Source organism: Hippopotamus amphibius, chromosome 3, assembly GCF_030028045.1.
Source record: "Hippopotamus amphibius kiboko isolate mHipAmp2 chromosome 3, mHipAmp2.hap2, whole genome shotgun sequence".
NCBI classification, from domain to species: Eukaryota; Metazoa; Chordata; class Mammalia; order Artiodactyla; family Hippopotamidae; genus Hippopotamus; species Hippopotamus amphibius.
In genome coordinates, this window is record NC_080188.1 from 149,649,646 (window position 1) to 149,666,194 (window position 16,549).

At 33.4% G+C, this 16,549-nt stretch overlaps 1 protein-coding gene across 13 annotated transcripts in view; it reads right to left on the reverse strand.

Annotated features, from left to right (window-relative positions):
- Positions 1-16,549, reverse strand: part of SDCCAG8 (SHH signaling and ciliogenesis regulator SDCCAG8) — a 250,152-nt gene that overhangs the window by 202,878 nt on the left and 30,725 nt on the right. For all 13 annotated transcript variants that reach the window (XR_009052717.1, XR_009052716.1, XR_009052718.1 and 10 more), the window contains 3 exons: positions 16,273-16,413; positions 8,638-8,702; positions 5,659-5,847 (listed from right to left, as the gene is read on the reverse strand). Coding sequence is in view for 7 of the 13 variants with exons in the window: in XM_057728148.1 (XP_057584131.1) it covers positions 5,659-5,847; positions 8,638-8,702; positions 16,273-16,413 (395 nt within the window). In the remaining 6 variants the exon portion in view is untranslated. The remainder of the gene's footprint in view (positions 1-5,658; positions 5,848-8,637; positions 8,703-16,272; positions 16,414-16,549) is intronic.

Here is a 16,549-nt window from a genome sequence, read left to right on the forward strand (position 1 = left end):
CCTTCCAAGAAATGTTAATGGGACTTCTCTAAGCAGAAAAGGCCACAACTAGAATTATGAAGATTACAAAAGGAAAAACCTCATTGGCAAAGGCAAATATACAGTAAAAATATTTAATCCACCATTTATAAAGCTAGTAGGAAGGTTAAAAGACAAAAGTAGTAAAATTACCTATATCCACAATAAGTAGTTAAGGAATACACAAAATAAAAAGTTGTAAAATATGATGTCAAAAACAGTAAGTGTGGAGAGTGAGTAAAAATGCAGGATTGTTAAAATGCATTCATACTTAAGAGCTCACCAACTTAAAATTTTATATATATATAGTACAATATGTAAAACTCATGGTAACAACAAAGAACTGATAATAGACACAACACACACACACAAAAGAGAAAGAAATCCAAACAAGAAACTAAAAATAGTCATAAAATCAAAAGGGAAAATAGCAAAAGAAGAAGAAAGGAACAAAACAGAACTTCAAGAACAACCCCAAAACAATTAACAAAATGGCAGTGAGTATAGACTTATCACTAATTACTTTAAATGTAAATGGACTAAAGGCTCCAATCTAAAGACACAGAGTGGCTGAATGGATACAAAAATAACACCTGATATATGCTGCCTACAAGAGACTCACTTCAGATCTAGAGACACATACAGATCGAAAGTGAGAGGACCGAAAAAGATATTCCATGCAAAAGAAATTCAAAACAAAGCTGGGGGCAGCAATAATTTTATCAGACAAAACAGACTTTAAATCAAAGAGTGTAACAAGAAACAAAGAAGGACATTACATAATGATCAAAGGACTGATCCAAGAAGAAGATATAACAAGTGTAAATATATATGCACCCTACATAGGAGCACCTAAATTCGTAAAGCAAATATTAACAACAATAAAGGGAGCTATTGAGAGTAACACAAAAATAGTAGGGGACTTTAACATCCCACTTAAATCAATGGACAGATCATCCAAACAAAAAAATCAATAAGGAAACACTGTCCTTAAATGACACCTTAGACCAAATAACTTAATAGATATATACGGAACATTTCATCCCCAAACAGCAGAATACACATTCTCTTCATTCTCCAGGAGAGATCACATGCTAGAACAAGAAACAAGCCTCTGTAAATTTAAGAAAACGGAAATTATATACAGCATCTTTTCTGACCATTTTTTCCAATCTACGAAGACTAGAAATCACCTATGAGAAAAAACTAACAACAACAACAACAACAACAAAAAACACATGCAGGATAAACGATATGCTAAAAATAACTAATAGGCCATTGAAGATATCAAAGAAGAAATAAAAAATACCTATAGAAAACACAATGATCCAAAGTCTATGGAATTCAGCAAAAGCAGTTCTAGGAGGAAAGTTTATAGAGATACAAGCCTACTTAAGGAAACAAGAAAAATCTCAAATAAACAATCTAACTTTACACATAAAAGTAGTAGAAAAAGAAGAATGAACAAAACCCAACAGTTACTTGAAGGATAGAAATCATAAAGATCAGAATAGAAATAAATGAAATAGAGAGTAAAACAACAATAGAAAAGATCAATGAAACTAAAAGCTGGTTCTCTGAAAAGATAAACAAAATTGATAAACATTTAGCCAGGCACATTGAGGGAAAAAAAGAGAGGGCCAAAATCCATAAAATCAGAAATGAAAAACAAGAAGTTACAACCAACACCACAGAAACTCAAAGGATCATAAGAGATTTTTATGAACAATATTACGCCAATAAAATGAACAACCCAGAAGAAATGGACAAATTCTCAGGAATGTACACTCTCCCAATACTGAAACAGAAAGAAACAGAAAATATGAATACACCAATTTCTCATAATGAAATCAAATCAGTAATTAAAAAAATCTCTCAACAAACAAGTCCAGGACCAGGTGGCTTCACAGACATATTCTATCAAACATTTAGAGAAGAGTTAATACCTATCCTTCTCAAACTATTCCCAAAAAAACTGCAGAGGAAAGAACTCTTCCAAACCCATCTTATGAGGCCAGCATCACCCTGACACTAAAACCGGACTGATGAACCTAGATGTAAAAATCCTCAACAAAATACTAGCAAACCTAATCCAACAATACATTAAAAGGATTATATACCTTGATCACATGGAATTTATCCTAGGAATGCAAGGATTTTTCAATATCTGCAAATCAATCAACGTGATACACCACAGTCACAAATAAACTGAAAATGGATTAAAGAATCACATGTAAGACCTGAAACTATAAAACTCCTAGAAAAAAACACAGGCAGTATGCTCTTTGACATTAGTCTTAGCAATATTTTTTGGATATATCTCCTCACAAGGAAAACAAAGCAAAAAATAAACAAGTGTGACTACATCAAACCAAAACGTTTTTTACACAGTGAAGGAAACTATCAACGAAATGAAAAGGCAGCCTACTGAATGGGAGAATATATTGGCAAACTATATACCTGATAAGGGGTTAATATCTAAACAATATATCTGATAAGGGGTAAATACCCAAAGAACTCATGCAACTCAATATAAAAAATAGCCTGATTAAAAACTGGGCAGAGGACCTGAACAGACATTTTTCCAGAGAAGACAGATAGATGGCCAATAGACATAATTAGATGCTCAGCATTGCTAATCATCAGGGAAATGCAATCAAAACCAAAATGAGACAGCACTTCATTCCTGTCAGAATGGTTATCATCAAAATGACAAGTGTTGGCAAAGATGTAAAGATAAGGCAACTCTAGAGCACTGCTGGTGGAAATGTAAATAGTAAGCTGTTAGGTAAAACATTATGGCAGTTCCTCAAAAAATTAAAGGTAAGAACTACCATACAATCCAGCAATTTCACTTCTGGGTATTTTTCAGAAGAAAAAAAAAACAGAAATTCAAAAGGATATATGCACCCTCTGTTCACTGTTTCATTGTTATGTATGTATAAACACATACATAACAATGAAATAATACTCACCCATACAAAGGAATGAAATCTTGCCATCTGCAACAACATAGATGGACTTAGAGGGTATTATGCTACGTAAAATAAGTCAGACAGAGAAAGACAAATACCATATGATTTCACTTATGTGTGGAATCTGAAAAATAAAACAAATGAACAAACGTAACAGACCAGAAACAGACTCACATATACAGAGAACAAACAGGTGGTTGCCAGAGGGGAGGGGTTTTGGAGGGGGAGTAAAATAGGTAAATGAGATTAAGCACTACAAACTTCTAGTTTACAAAATAAATAAGTCAAAAGGATGAAATGTACAGCATCAGGAATACAGTTAATAATATTGTAATAATTTTGCATGGTGACAGAATTAGACTTATTGTGGTGATCATTTTGTAATGTATAGAATTACCAAATCACTATGATGTATACCTGGGACTAACTGAGTATTGTGGGTCAATTACACTTCAATGAAAAAAAAGAGTGAATACTTACTCAAATATTATCTTCCTCTTTTACTGCTTACCAATCCACTTTAGAACTGGGCAGTTTTTCTTTTCTGTTTCCTTCAAAGGAAATTTTTTATACATTGTACCAAAATTTTTGTTATATAAAATGTAAATATTCTCTCATCTTTTCAGTCTATATCATTGTATCATAAGGAAGTTTTTGTTTTAATGGAGTCAAATGTATCTTTTTTTTCCTTTATGTCTGGCACTTTCCTCCTTATGCTCAGAACTTTAGCCCAAGGCTATAAAGATATTTCTGTATATTTTCTACTAATACTTTTGTAGTCTAGAATCATATCTAGGTCTTTAAACCATCTTGAATTTACTTTTGTGAAGCATGATTCCAATCTTTTTTCAAATGTAAACAAGCAAATTTTTAACTTCCCTGAGCCTGGGTTTCCTCAGTTGTAAAATGAGGGTAATGTATTTACCTCACCGATGCTTTACTAAGTTTAAAAGAGATTATGTTTTTAAATTTCCTGACACAGTCATTGGCATTTAAGCAATGTGTACTACATGTTAGTTGTATCTGAAAATATATTTAACATATATTTAATAAATTGTCATTATATTAAATATGTGAGTAAGTTAATAATATATTTAATAATCAATATAATATTTAACAAAAAGCAGGACAATCACTGCTTCATGAGAACCACCACTGGAGAAATTGTTTTTATACAACAACCAATAGATTAGTCATATGTAGAAACCATGGCTATCAGACATTCTGACTGCTTCTAAAGTATGGGAGGTACAGAGGGTTTCAATATTTATAGAGCATTTATAATATGGCAGGAACTGTTTAAAGCACTATATAGGTATTCTTTCGATGCCCCCCCCCCCCGCCCCAAATAATACTATTAGCTACGTTCATCTCCATTTTCAAATGGAGGAATTGAGGCATGAGAGGTTAAGTAATTTTTATGAGGTTACATAGTAAGTGAGCAGTAGAAACATAGTATGGATCCTGGCAGTTTGACTCAAAAGCTAATGCTCCAGTTACAAGACTAAGCTGCATCCATAATATCCCAAGAGGTAGGTATTATTCCCCCAAACAAAAGACGACTCCAAGCTCAGGGAAGTCATTTGTCCAAAGGTCAAAGCCGACTTTAATAACCAAGGTCCTTCCACTCCCAACACCAGTTCCAATTAGAGGACCTCTGATGTTAAGCAACAAATCCCCAAATGCCCTGTCATATGAACAGCAAACATTTACTGAGTGTCTACTGCAGGCCAGGTGCTCTGCTAGAAGCCAGGGATACAAAAATAAACAAAACCCAGTTGCTGCCTGCAAGTATACACAATATCTTATAAAGTTACAGAAGGAAGGAGCCTAAGTCAATTGAGAACAAAATGGGGTGAGGCTGGTGAGAAAAGAGGAAGTGATGTTCGGGCTATTTAAATGAACCCAAACAGACAGAGAGAGGTGACCTTCAGCATAAAGAAAAGTAGAGGGCATGTGAGAGAGAACCCCCTCTATAAATCATTATTGGATAGTATATTAAATAATAATTCTTAACATCTACGGAATAAAATTTTCATAGGAAAAGGCTTCCTCTGAAATAGTGAAAACAAAACAAAAATGATGTACACAGAAAACTGTAGTATTTCAGTCTGGGTGAAAACTTTGGCTCCATAAAAGCTCATTTGTAATTTGTCCTTAGCTGATCCTCAAATATTAATAATGGGATATAGTGGGTCCTTCTTCCAGTGTACTTATAATATTCTTCATAACAGGCACATGATAAAAGACTTGATAGAAACTTACGTTATCTATACTACAGCAGGCAAATCCAAAATCGGGCAAAATCAAAAGAATTCCTCTCAAACTCAGTTTTGTTATGAATAGTGCTGGATTTGCAATTACAGAGTCATAGAAATGAACAGAATTATAAAGGTTATCTACTTCAACTCCCTCATTTCAAGATGAGACTGAAATCGAGGAAGAAAAAATTATCTGTCCAAAATGACATGGTTATGCACAATTGGCAGAACCCACATATTCTGTCTTTAAGAAAGCTACAATGAAAGGACCTCTTAAAATCCATTTTATTTGAAGCTTAACATTAATCACATGTGATTTAGCATGGGGATAAAAAACTACAATGCCCATTCAAAGACATGAGTTTCCATGTTGCCAAAGACACCACAGAGAGAAGCATACTTACTTAGTCAGTCTTTCAATGGTCTGCATGTGAACATTATCATGGGTTTGGGAAAGAACAGCTTCATGCTGAGCACATTTCAAACAAAGACCACCAACACGGCTAGAAATATTAGCGGCAAGAAGAGACTCTTTATGCTTTAGTCGCTCTTTAAGATCTTCACAATTTTTCTGATATTCAGCTAAGTCTTTCCTAAAAAGAAGGGAAAAAAAGTTCCAGCAAATGACCAGGTAAAAGTACACTACTTTTAAATGTACATCATAGTGATAACTACTATCATTTACTGGTGTTTACCTTACTAGGTGCTTTACATATGATAACGTACTAACTCTCACCACACCGAAAATGTAGCTGTGATTATCCTAATTGATACTTTGAGTAAAATAAGACTTGAAAATATTAAATTTCACGTTGTTTTAAGATTTTAACAGATTAGTCTGCCTCTGATACTGGCTCTCTTTTCACAGGATTCTGTCTCCACAAAAAACAAAAAACAAAAACAAAAAAACTCCAAATACAAATTCTAAACAGTTTCTCTTAATAAAGGGATGGAGCAACATAACACAATATCCTTGAATTGAGGGAAATACCCTACTTCACATGTTAACCCCCATAACACAGGGAGATCAACTCGATGACGGGTGATGACCTAGAGGGGTGGGATAGGGAGGCTGGGAGGGAGGCTCAAGAGGGAGGGAATATGGGGATATATGTGTAAATACAGCTGATTCGTTTTGTTATACAGCAGAAACTAGCATAACAGTATAAAGCAATTACACTCCAATAAAGACCTGGAAAAAAAAATGTTACCCCCTTAAAATTTGTAAAGAGAACCTTAAAAGATCACATAAAGGAAATGGATTTTATGCATGAGTAATTTGTTACTGTTCATTTTTCTTCAGTAAAATATATATATATATACACACATATATACATGTATATATACATGTGTATATATATATATATATATATGAAACCACAAAGTTCTACAAAGAACTGCTTCAAAAGAAAGTGGGCTACAGAAAGAAGATAGATAGAACTTGCCAGACAGATTTCATAAGTAGCAGCTATTAGCTAGAAATATGCAGCTTGATAAAGAAAGGGCTGCAGAACTGTGTGTGTGTATTTTTGCTTGTTTGTTTATTTTAATGGATAGCTCCTGGATGAGGTTTTTCTCTAAGTTGACTTGTTAACGAATAAATGACCAGTATACGGGTTGTTATTTCCCTCCTCCTCCCCAAAAAAGCTTTGGTAAAGTCAACTTGGATAACTGAGCATCCCTGCATACATGTCCCTTTCATGTTATATTTTTAAAAACCTTCCTAACTTAAGAAGGGAAAAGTTGTTCTTAAATTCTTAGGTTGCTGAAGGCAAGCACTTTATCTCTGGCTCAGACTACTCTCTGTTGTTTCTATTAAATTCAGGGATCTATAGGCATCCTAACTTGTTCACTGTCACAACGGAGAAGCCAATAATCAAGACACCTGGCTGTCATATACTACCTCAACTCTTGGGATTTGGGGGGCTTTCAGACTGCCTGGGAGAGGTGGAAAAGATCTATAGGCAATCTAAGGGTTTAAAAAAAAAGCTAATCTAATGACACTGCAGCAGAAAAAAAGGAGCTGTTTATATCCTATTCCTAAGATAATATCTACAATATAATAAGTTTTCTTTTTAAGTATCATGTAGGAAAAGTCTGACTTTCAAAGGCTGTGTAAAAAGAACTTTAGAAGTACATTCTAAGTCAAAGAGTCTCCATTACTATTTCTGTCAGGTTCAAATTCAAAACACTCTAGTAGATTCAGTTACATGAAATGGCAAAAAGAAAATTAAAAAGCAATAGGTAACATAAAACCAGAGTTTCCAAGAGTAGTGATTTTATTTCTTTCTTTAAGAAAATGCTTCTTTAAATACTCTTAAATTATACTAAAAGAAAATGAAGAAACAGAAGGATGCAGGGAACAAAGTCTAGTCCATTGCAAGGTGACGTTTTAATGTAATTAAAGATTGCATAGTTGAATTGTGAATGAGACAAAATAAGTCACATTCCCATAAATATAACGACCTAGAAATATAACACTTTAAAAGCTGAAGGACCAAAACACAATAGAAATCAAAATAATATAGCAAAACAAGAAAGCAAAAATTAGACCATCTTTTAAAAGTTTAGGTTTCTTCATGAAAATTCAAGTAAAAATCTCCAGAGAAATCCTGAACCTTATAAGGCATGAAAAGCATAAGAGTATATTAAAATAAATGGATAATAACATTTGCGGCAAAAGCCATGAGTTCTGGTTCTTAGTATTACTCTAGTTATATCTCCAGACAATATACAGCCTGGAAAATGTTAATATTTCATTACCATTAACCTGTAGTTTTAAAAAATTAACCTTTAATTAAGCTTTAATTAAAGAAATTAATTCCTGTATCTTTTCCTACTCATAATACATAACAAATCACTAAATGGCTAATCCATAATGTATAGGTTTTATTGAGATTTTTGAAAACATATCAAAATGTACATGAAAATTCATATATACTCAAATTCACCATGTATACAAATACTCAAGCTATCATTATTGCTGCAATTTTAAAATTAGATAACAACTACCTACAGAGGAAAAAATACTTGCTTGTAATTTGAAAATTAAAGTGCTTTATTTACACTATTTTATTTTAAAAACATAATTTCTATAAGAGCAACTGCTGATTACTTTTTCTTTGGGAAAACACAAATATTTTACAACTGATGAAAGGATAAAATTTGTAATTTAGCTCACAGTTCTTTGAAAAGGGATTTGAAAAAGGACGTCACAAATCCCCTTATCCTTTATAAATCTGAGGAAATTTCATATATTGCATTTAATATATCATCAAGTAATTCCTATACTGACTAAAACTGGCATTTCAGCAAACATTCAAACATATTTTTAAGATCATTATGGTTTTGCCAATAACTTTAAATGGATGATAATACTTTACCTCAAAAACGTCAATTGAGATTCCAGGATTTCACTCTTTTCCCCATAAGTAAGCTTTAGTCTCTCCTTTAGAAAAGAAAAAAAAAATGTACATTTCTCCATGTCCCTGTGCTTTATAAGCAAATTTTAATTATTAATACTAAATTCATTTTTTTTTGTTTACCCAAGAGGAAAATCAATGTGTCCTCCCTGGAATCACTTCCCTAGTCCACCTCAAATATTCTATTTTTATTGAGCAGAAGCCTGAAAAGAACTGCTGAGTCATAAAATGGTGATTACTAATAAGAATTTTTTTTTCAAAATTGTATACATCAGTTCTTACTTTTGAAAGTGTGACTCTAGTAGGCAAAACCAATTATAACCTATAAGGTCCAAGAGGGCAAGGATCAAGAATCTTCCTAGCATCTCCCATTGTGATTGCTGCATAGCTGACATACCAAAAAATATGTGCTGGATGAATGATAAAAGGGAAGTGATAAGTCACAGGATGATAGGCCAAAGTGATATACAATATACAAGCCTCTGCTGATATCCAGTTTTTCTTTAATTCAACATGTATTTATTGGGTTTCTATGAAGAAGACATTGCTAACCTCCAGGAGCTTATATTCTAAGAAGGTATAGAAAGACAGATGAACAATTACAATTATATATAATTTACTCTAATGAAAATATAGAAGGTAAAATGAAATCAGAAAGGCAGGAATTTGTAATTCAGCTGAAGAGAAGTAGAGAAGCCTTCATTGGAGGAGATGCAAAGACCTGAAGGAGCAAAAGGCACAGAGGCTGGAGAAGGCATGCTATACATTTGATCAATAAGCAGTTCAGTATCACTAGAATGTAAAATGCTAGGTGGAAGAGTGGATAGAGATGGGCTGATTAGGTAAGGTGGTCAGTGAAAAGAATAAAAATACGAAGACTTTTATTTGGTTGAATATACTAAATAAAAGTCTCTATGTAGTTGAGGCATTGGATGGACATTGAAATCTTTTTATCAGTATTGAATCTTAAATTACTCTGAAGGGTAGAAAAAGGGAATCATCACAAATGAAGACATTGGAAATAAATATCAATAGGTAAGAGATAAGCACACGAATAAGAGTAATCAAGCAGCAAAGATAGAAAAGATTTAGTACAAAGCTGTATAAAAATAAAATTGACAGAATTTATTTTCTCTTGATTTAGTGTTAAATTCTGTTTTATTCATTTTTTATTAAAGTATAGTTGATTTACAATATTGTATATGTTTCAGGTGTACAGCCAAGTGATTTAATTATATATATTTTTTCAGATTATATTCCATTATAGATTATTATAAGATATTGAATATAATACCCTGTGCTATACAGTAAATACTTGTTGCCTATTTTGTGCATAGTAGTTTGTATCTGTTAATCCCATACTCCTAATTTGCCCCTCCTTCTCTCCCTCGCCCCTTTGGTAACCATAAGTCTGTTTTCTATGTCTGTGAGTCTATTTCTGTTTTGTATATAAATTCATTTGTATTATTTTTTAGAATTCACATATAAGTGATATCATATAGTATCTGTATTTCTCTGACTTACTTCACTAAGTTTCATATTCTCTAGGCCCATCCATGTTGCTGCAAATGCAATGCTTCATTCTTTTCATGGCAGAGTAATATTCCATTATATATATATGTGTGTCATATCTTCTTAAGCCAAGTGTCTGTTGATGGGAATCTGAGTTGTTTCCATGTCTTGGCTATTGTAAATAGTGCTGCTATGAACATTGGGGTGCATATGTCTTCTGAAATACAAGGTTTCATTTTTTTCGGATAAATATCTAGGAGTGGGATTGCTGGATCATATGGTAGCTCAATTTTGAGTTTTTTAAGGAACCTCCATACTGTTTCCCATAGTGGCTGCACCAATTTACATTCCCAACAACAGTGTACGAGGGTTCCCTTCTCTCCAGTATTTATTATTTGTAGACTTTTTGATGATGGCCATTCTGACCAGTGTGAGGTGATACCTCTTTGTGGTTTTGATTTGCATTTCTCTAATAATCTCTTTCCATGCCTGTTGGTCATCCGTATGTCTTCTTTGGAAAAATGTCTACTTAGGTCTTCTGCCCATTTTTTTGATTGGGTTGTTTTTTTAATATTGAGTTATACAAGCTGTTTGTATTTTTGGATATTAATCCCTTGTTGGTTACATCACTTGCAGACATTTTCTTCTATTCCATAGGTTTTTCTGATGGCTTCCTTTGCTATGCAAAAAGCTTTTTGGTCCCACTTGTTTATTTCTGCTTTTATTTCTTTTGCCTTGGAAGATTGACCTAAGAAAATATTGCTATGATTTATGTCAGAGAATGATTTGCCTAGGTTCTCTTCTGGGATTTCTATTGTGTCATGTAAAATTGATAGAATTTTATGATTGAATAGATGTGGTGGAGAAAAAGACATTAAAAATAACCCTTGGTTGCTGAATTGAGCAACCAGGTGAATGCTGGTGCTAAGGATTTTTCCAGACCGAGAAAAGGAGGTAAACAGAATCATTAAAATGTTCAATTAATTCAAAAGAAGGGAAAAAGAGAAAAGAAAAAAGAAAAGATAAAGTAGCAGATGGGAAAAAAAAAGAAAATGTGAAGTAGTAGATGGGAAAAAAAAGACATAGCAAGATGGTGGATTTAAACCAAAGTATATAAATAATCACATTTAAAGAACAGATATTGTCAGACTGGATAAAAAAAAGCAAAACTCAACTATATGCTGTCCACAAGAAACCCATATTAAATATGAAGATACAAATATGTTAAAAGTAAAAAGATCAGGAAAAAAATACCTGGCTAACACTAAACAAAAGAAAGTAGGAATCAGTCAAAATACAGAAACCACGTGCTTTTCTCTATACCAGCATTGAGGAGTTTGAAGATGAAAAATTTTAAATATGTATATTGTTTATGATAGCACAACTAATTTAGAAATTAATTCTAAAGAAAGATGTGTAAAACTTTTACTCAGAAAATTATAAAAGATTATTGACAAAAATTAAAGATGACCTAAATAGAGTGATGTGTGATTTTAATATTATAAAATATATTACTGTAAAGATACCAATTCCTCCCCCCCGCCACATGATCTATACCTTAAATGTAATCTCAATCAAAACCCTTTAATGGCTTTTTGTAACCTGACAAATTAATTCCAAAACGTATTTGGAAATGCTAAAGGCAAGAAATAGGATATTCTTCAGCTCAAAGAACAATGTTGGAAGACTTGGTCTACCAGATACAGGGTTATAAGAATCAAGGCAGGATAGTAGTAGCACAAAGAAGTAGTAGCAGAGACACTAAGGAAATAAAACACAAAGCCCAGAAACAGACTCACACATACATGAACAAGTGACTTACAACAAAGGTAGCAGGCAAATGATTGTTTTTTCAGCAATGGTGCTGGAATATATAAATAACCCTATGGAAAAAGTAACCTCCTACACTTCACATCAGATACAAAAATAAATTCCACATACACTAAAAGCAAGATTATAAAGTCTCTGAAAAATAATATAGGAGAATACCTTCTTGACCTTGGGGGTAGGGAAACACTTTTTATATAGAACACAAAAGCCACTAAAAAATAACAGGAAAACACTGATAAATTGGACCACATTAAAATTAAGAAATTCTAATCAGGAGAGAGAGAAAAAGAAAACTATCAAGAGAGTTCCAAGGCAAGCCACAAGAGTAGGAAAATATGTTTCAACAGATATAACCAACAAAGGGCTTATATCCATAATATATTAAGAACTTCAAAAAAAAATCTCAGATAATTCAAAACATTAAGTAGGATATCTGAACAGGAGTCTCACAAAAGAGGACATCAAATGGCCAATAAATATATGAGACGATATTCGATCATGTGAGTAATCAGAGAAATGAAAATGAAAATGATGAGACAGTACTACAAGCCCCCCAGAAAAACAGAATATCAAGTGCTGGCAAGGATATGGACCAATGGTATCACTCATATGCTGCTGGTAGACATGTAAACTGATAAAAACCACCTTGAAAAAGTTTGCCCTTATCTACTCAAATTGAACATATACATACACTATGACCAACAATGCCACTTCAAAGTACATACCCAACATAAATGTGTACAATGCACACCAACAGACATATCAAAGAATGTTCATAGCAGCAATATTCACAATAGCCCCGAAGTGAAAAAATACAAATGTCTGTCAACAACAGAATGGATACATAAATTGTGTTATATTCACACAGTAGATCCATCAATGAAAATGAACAAACTTCTAACATATGCAACTACATATATGACGCTATCTAATATAATGTGGAACAAGCTGAGACGAAGCAAGAGAGTAGCACAGACATATATATACTACCAACTGTAAAATAGGTAGTCAGTGGGAAGTTGTTGTATAACAAAGGGAGTCCAACTCGAGGATAGAAGATGCCTTAGAGGACTGGGGCGGGGAGGGTGGGGGGGACTCGAGGAGGGGGGGAGTCAAAGAAGGGAGGGAATACGGGGATATGTGTATAAAAACAGATGACTGAACTTGGTGTACCCCCCAAAAAAATAATTAATAAATAAATAAATAAATAATATAATGTGGAACAAAAAAAGCTAGACAGAAAAGAATATGTATTACGTGATTCAATTTATGTAATGTTTTTAAAAACCAGACAGAAATCAATTCGAGTGTTTGGGAATCATGCTTAGAGATCAATTTTCAAAAAAGTCAAGATAAGTGATTAGAGAATGAGGGGGCAATGATTGGGAGTGGGCATGAAGAGGGCTTCTGGGACATGGTAATGTTAGACATCTTACAGGTGACAGTTACATGGTTGTTCATTTAGAGATAGTTAAGCTGTACCTTTCTGTTCTGCATACTTTTCTGAACTTATGTTAAATTGTTTCATTAGAAAAATCAAAGGATGGCATGATCAACTAATGTACGTATTACAAAATTCTGCTCCAAGGTTCAGGAAGATGAGGACTGATATGTGAAGGTTATTAATGACCTTGAAAAGAAATGGTTTAAGGGAATATAGGAGGGGGAAAAGCTCAAATAAAGTATGTTGAAGAGAAAATGGGAGGTGAGGAACAGAGGCAAGAGTATAGAAAACTGTTTGGAAAGACTGGTATGAAGAGGAGCAATTGGGTGATAGTTCAAAGGGAATGTAGGATCAAGAGAATACATTTTGTGTTTGTTTGCTTTAAGATGGGAGCTAGTAAAGCACATATTTTGCTGAAAATAACCCAGTCAAGAAGGATAAAAGATACAAGAGCAAGAGGAGGTTAAGTGCAAAAGTGAAATCCTTGAAAAAAGCGAGAAAGATTTGGAACATAAAGCACAAAGATGCAGATACTGACCTTTGACACAAACAGGATAAAAAACCAAATCTATAATAGTTATAAATAAAACACTAAGAGAAGACATAAGAGGGAAATTAATTCCAATGTGGGAAAAGGGGGAATGGAAGCATGTAATCAGGGAAGGTAGATTGGAGGGGACATTTGAACTACGTTTAGAAGGCCAGAGACATTTCAATAGGTAGAGGATAAGAAGGAAACATTTTATGTAGGGATGAGTGCATCAGTTAAAGTCAATTCTTCAAAGAGAAATGGAATTGGGAAATAAGTTTATGAAGTAACAAGTAGTGAGTGGTCTGCATGCTTATAGGCAATACTTGTGAGCGTGACAGAAGAGTGAGAAGTGAGTCTGGAAAGGCAGTTTGAAGCAAATGGTAGATGGTTTGGGAGATTGGTCTTAATATTATTGGTATTAAGTAGCTATCATAGCTTACTCAGATGGAAAAAAGCCATATAATTTATTTAGTCTTTCAGATTTTTTTTATCTTCCATCTTGTTTATATCACTGTTTTTTTTTTCTTATTAGTAATGTATATATGGCAATCCCAATCAGATTTTTTTTTTTTAAAGAAAGGAACTCTTTCCTAAATAGTAGAATAAAGCTTGGATTAGGGAATGAGAAAGAGCAGGGAGATTTGGGCCATAAAGAGCCTTTAGAAAATTATAACAACAATACCTGTAGATGATAATGAGAGCAGAACTATGATTCATTCTATCTTCCCCTGGAACATTCCATTTTTGGTGTTATTTTTACCCAAATCAAAGAATTTAAAAGTATCATTTGATCTTAAAATAGAATTATTTTAGACTCTTTGGGAAGTTAGGTCATTCAAAAGCATCTGTGTATATAGGGAGTTTAGAAAGCCACAAACATGCCCAGGGAAAACATATGCTCAGAAAAGTCCTAAGAAGACCTTAAGCTTTCACTCAGGCTGATATCTAGGCTCAGAGCAAGCCAAACTGCAAAGACTTACAGAGTTGGTTGTTCTATTTTTTTTTTTTTGGGGGGGGTTGCTTTTTGGTGTTTTTGCTGTTGTTTGTTTCAGCTCCTGGCATTCAAGGAAATATCTGTCAAACATCAGCTGACCATGAGCTAATGAAATAGAGACCTCGATGATCACACATGACAAGGAATAGTTTTTACAGAAATAGTTTGGAAAACTCTTAAAACAAAAGGACTACTACAGCCTCCAACAATAAAAAAGACAACAAACCTTAAAAAAATGGGGTATCTGACTTCCAGAGTTACCACAGTATAACAGTTCAATGTCCAATTTTCAACAAAAAAATCACCAGGCATACAAAGAAAGAGGAAAACGCGGCTCACTCAATGAAACAGAATAAATTTACAGGAATCAGGCTTATGAAACTATGGACATCAGACCTACTAGAGAAAAACTTTAAAACAACTGTCTTAAATATGCTAAAAATGCTAAGAGAAAATATGGACAAAGAACTAAAAGAAGTCAGGAAAACAAATTATAAAAAGGAAGCAAACAAATTCTAGAGCTGAAAACAATAAAAACTGAAATGAAAAATTCACTAAAGAGATTTTAGAGAAGATTTCAGCAGCAGAACAAAGAACTGGTAAATTTGAAGACAGGACAATTAAAATTATTGAGTCTGAGAAGCAGAAAGAAAAAAGAATGAAGAATTACCAAATGATCCAACAATTCCATTTCTGAGTGTATACCCAAAAGCCTTGAAAGTTGGGCCTCAAACAGATACTTGTGCATCAATGTCATAGCAGCCTTATTCACAATAGCCAATAGGTTGGAACCCCCGGCCAAATCCATTAACAAATGAAAGGATAAACAAAGTGTGGTATATATGTACAATGGAATATTATTTACCCTTAAAAAGAAGTGAAATTATGATACATGTTACAACATGGATGAAACTTGAAAACTCTATGCTAAATGAAATAAGCCAGATGAAAGGAGAAAATTATTTGAATCCATTTGTGTGAAGTACCTAGAATAGGCAAATTCATAAAGACAGAAAATAGAAGAGGTTACCAAGGGTTGCGGGGAGAGGGGAATGGGAGTTATTGTTTAAAGGGTACAGAGTTTTTGCTTGGGATGATGAAAAAGTTCTGGAAATGAATAGTGTTGATGGTTGCACAACACTGTAAATGTACTTAGTGTAAACAAACTGTACACTTAAATTTTTTAAATGGTTAAAGTAGCAAATTTTGTGTTATATATATTTACCACAATAAAAAAAGTAAGAAAAAAAGTATATGCCTAAGAGAAAAGTACCCAATACTCACCAGTTCTAGCTTCCATTTTTCAGCCTCACCCGCAGGTACAGCTTTGATAATATCTTCATTGCCATGGGAAAATGACCTCTTTGCAGCTTCATCCACCCTAGAATCTTCACCTGTTGTAATCCAAGAATTCTGTATGTTTCCCTAAAATAAAATGTGAAAGTACTTGCAATCGACTTTTAACTTTAAATCAATATAAATACTTTCAAATGGAATACTGATTATTATCTGTGATGAAAGGAATAAGAAAAGGAGCGGATGCTTCTAAATACAAATCAAG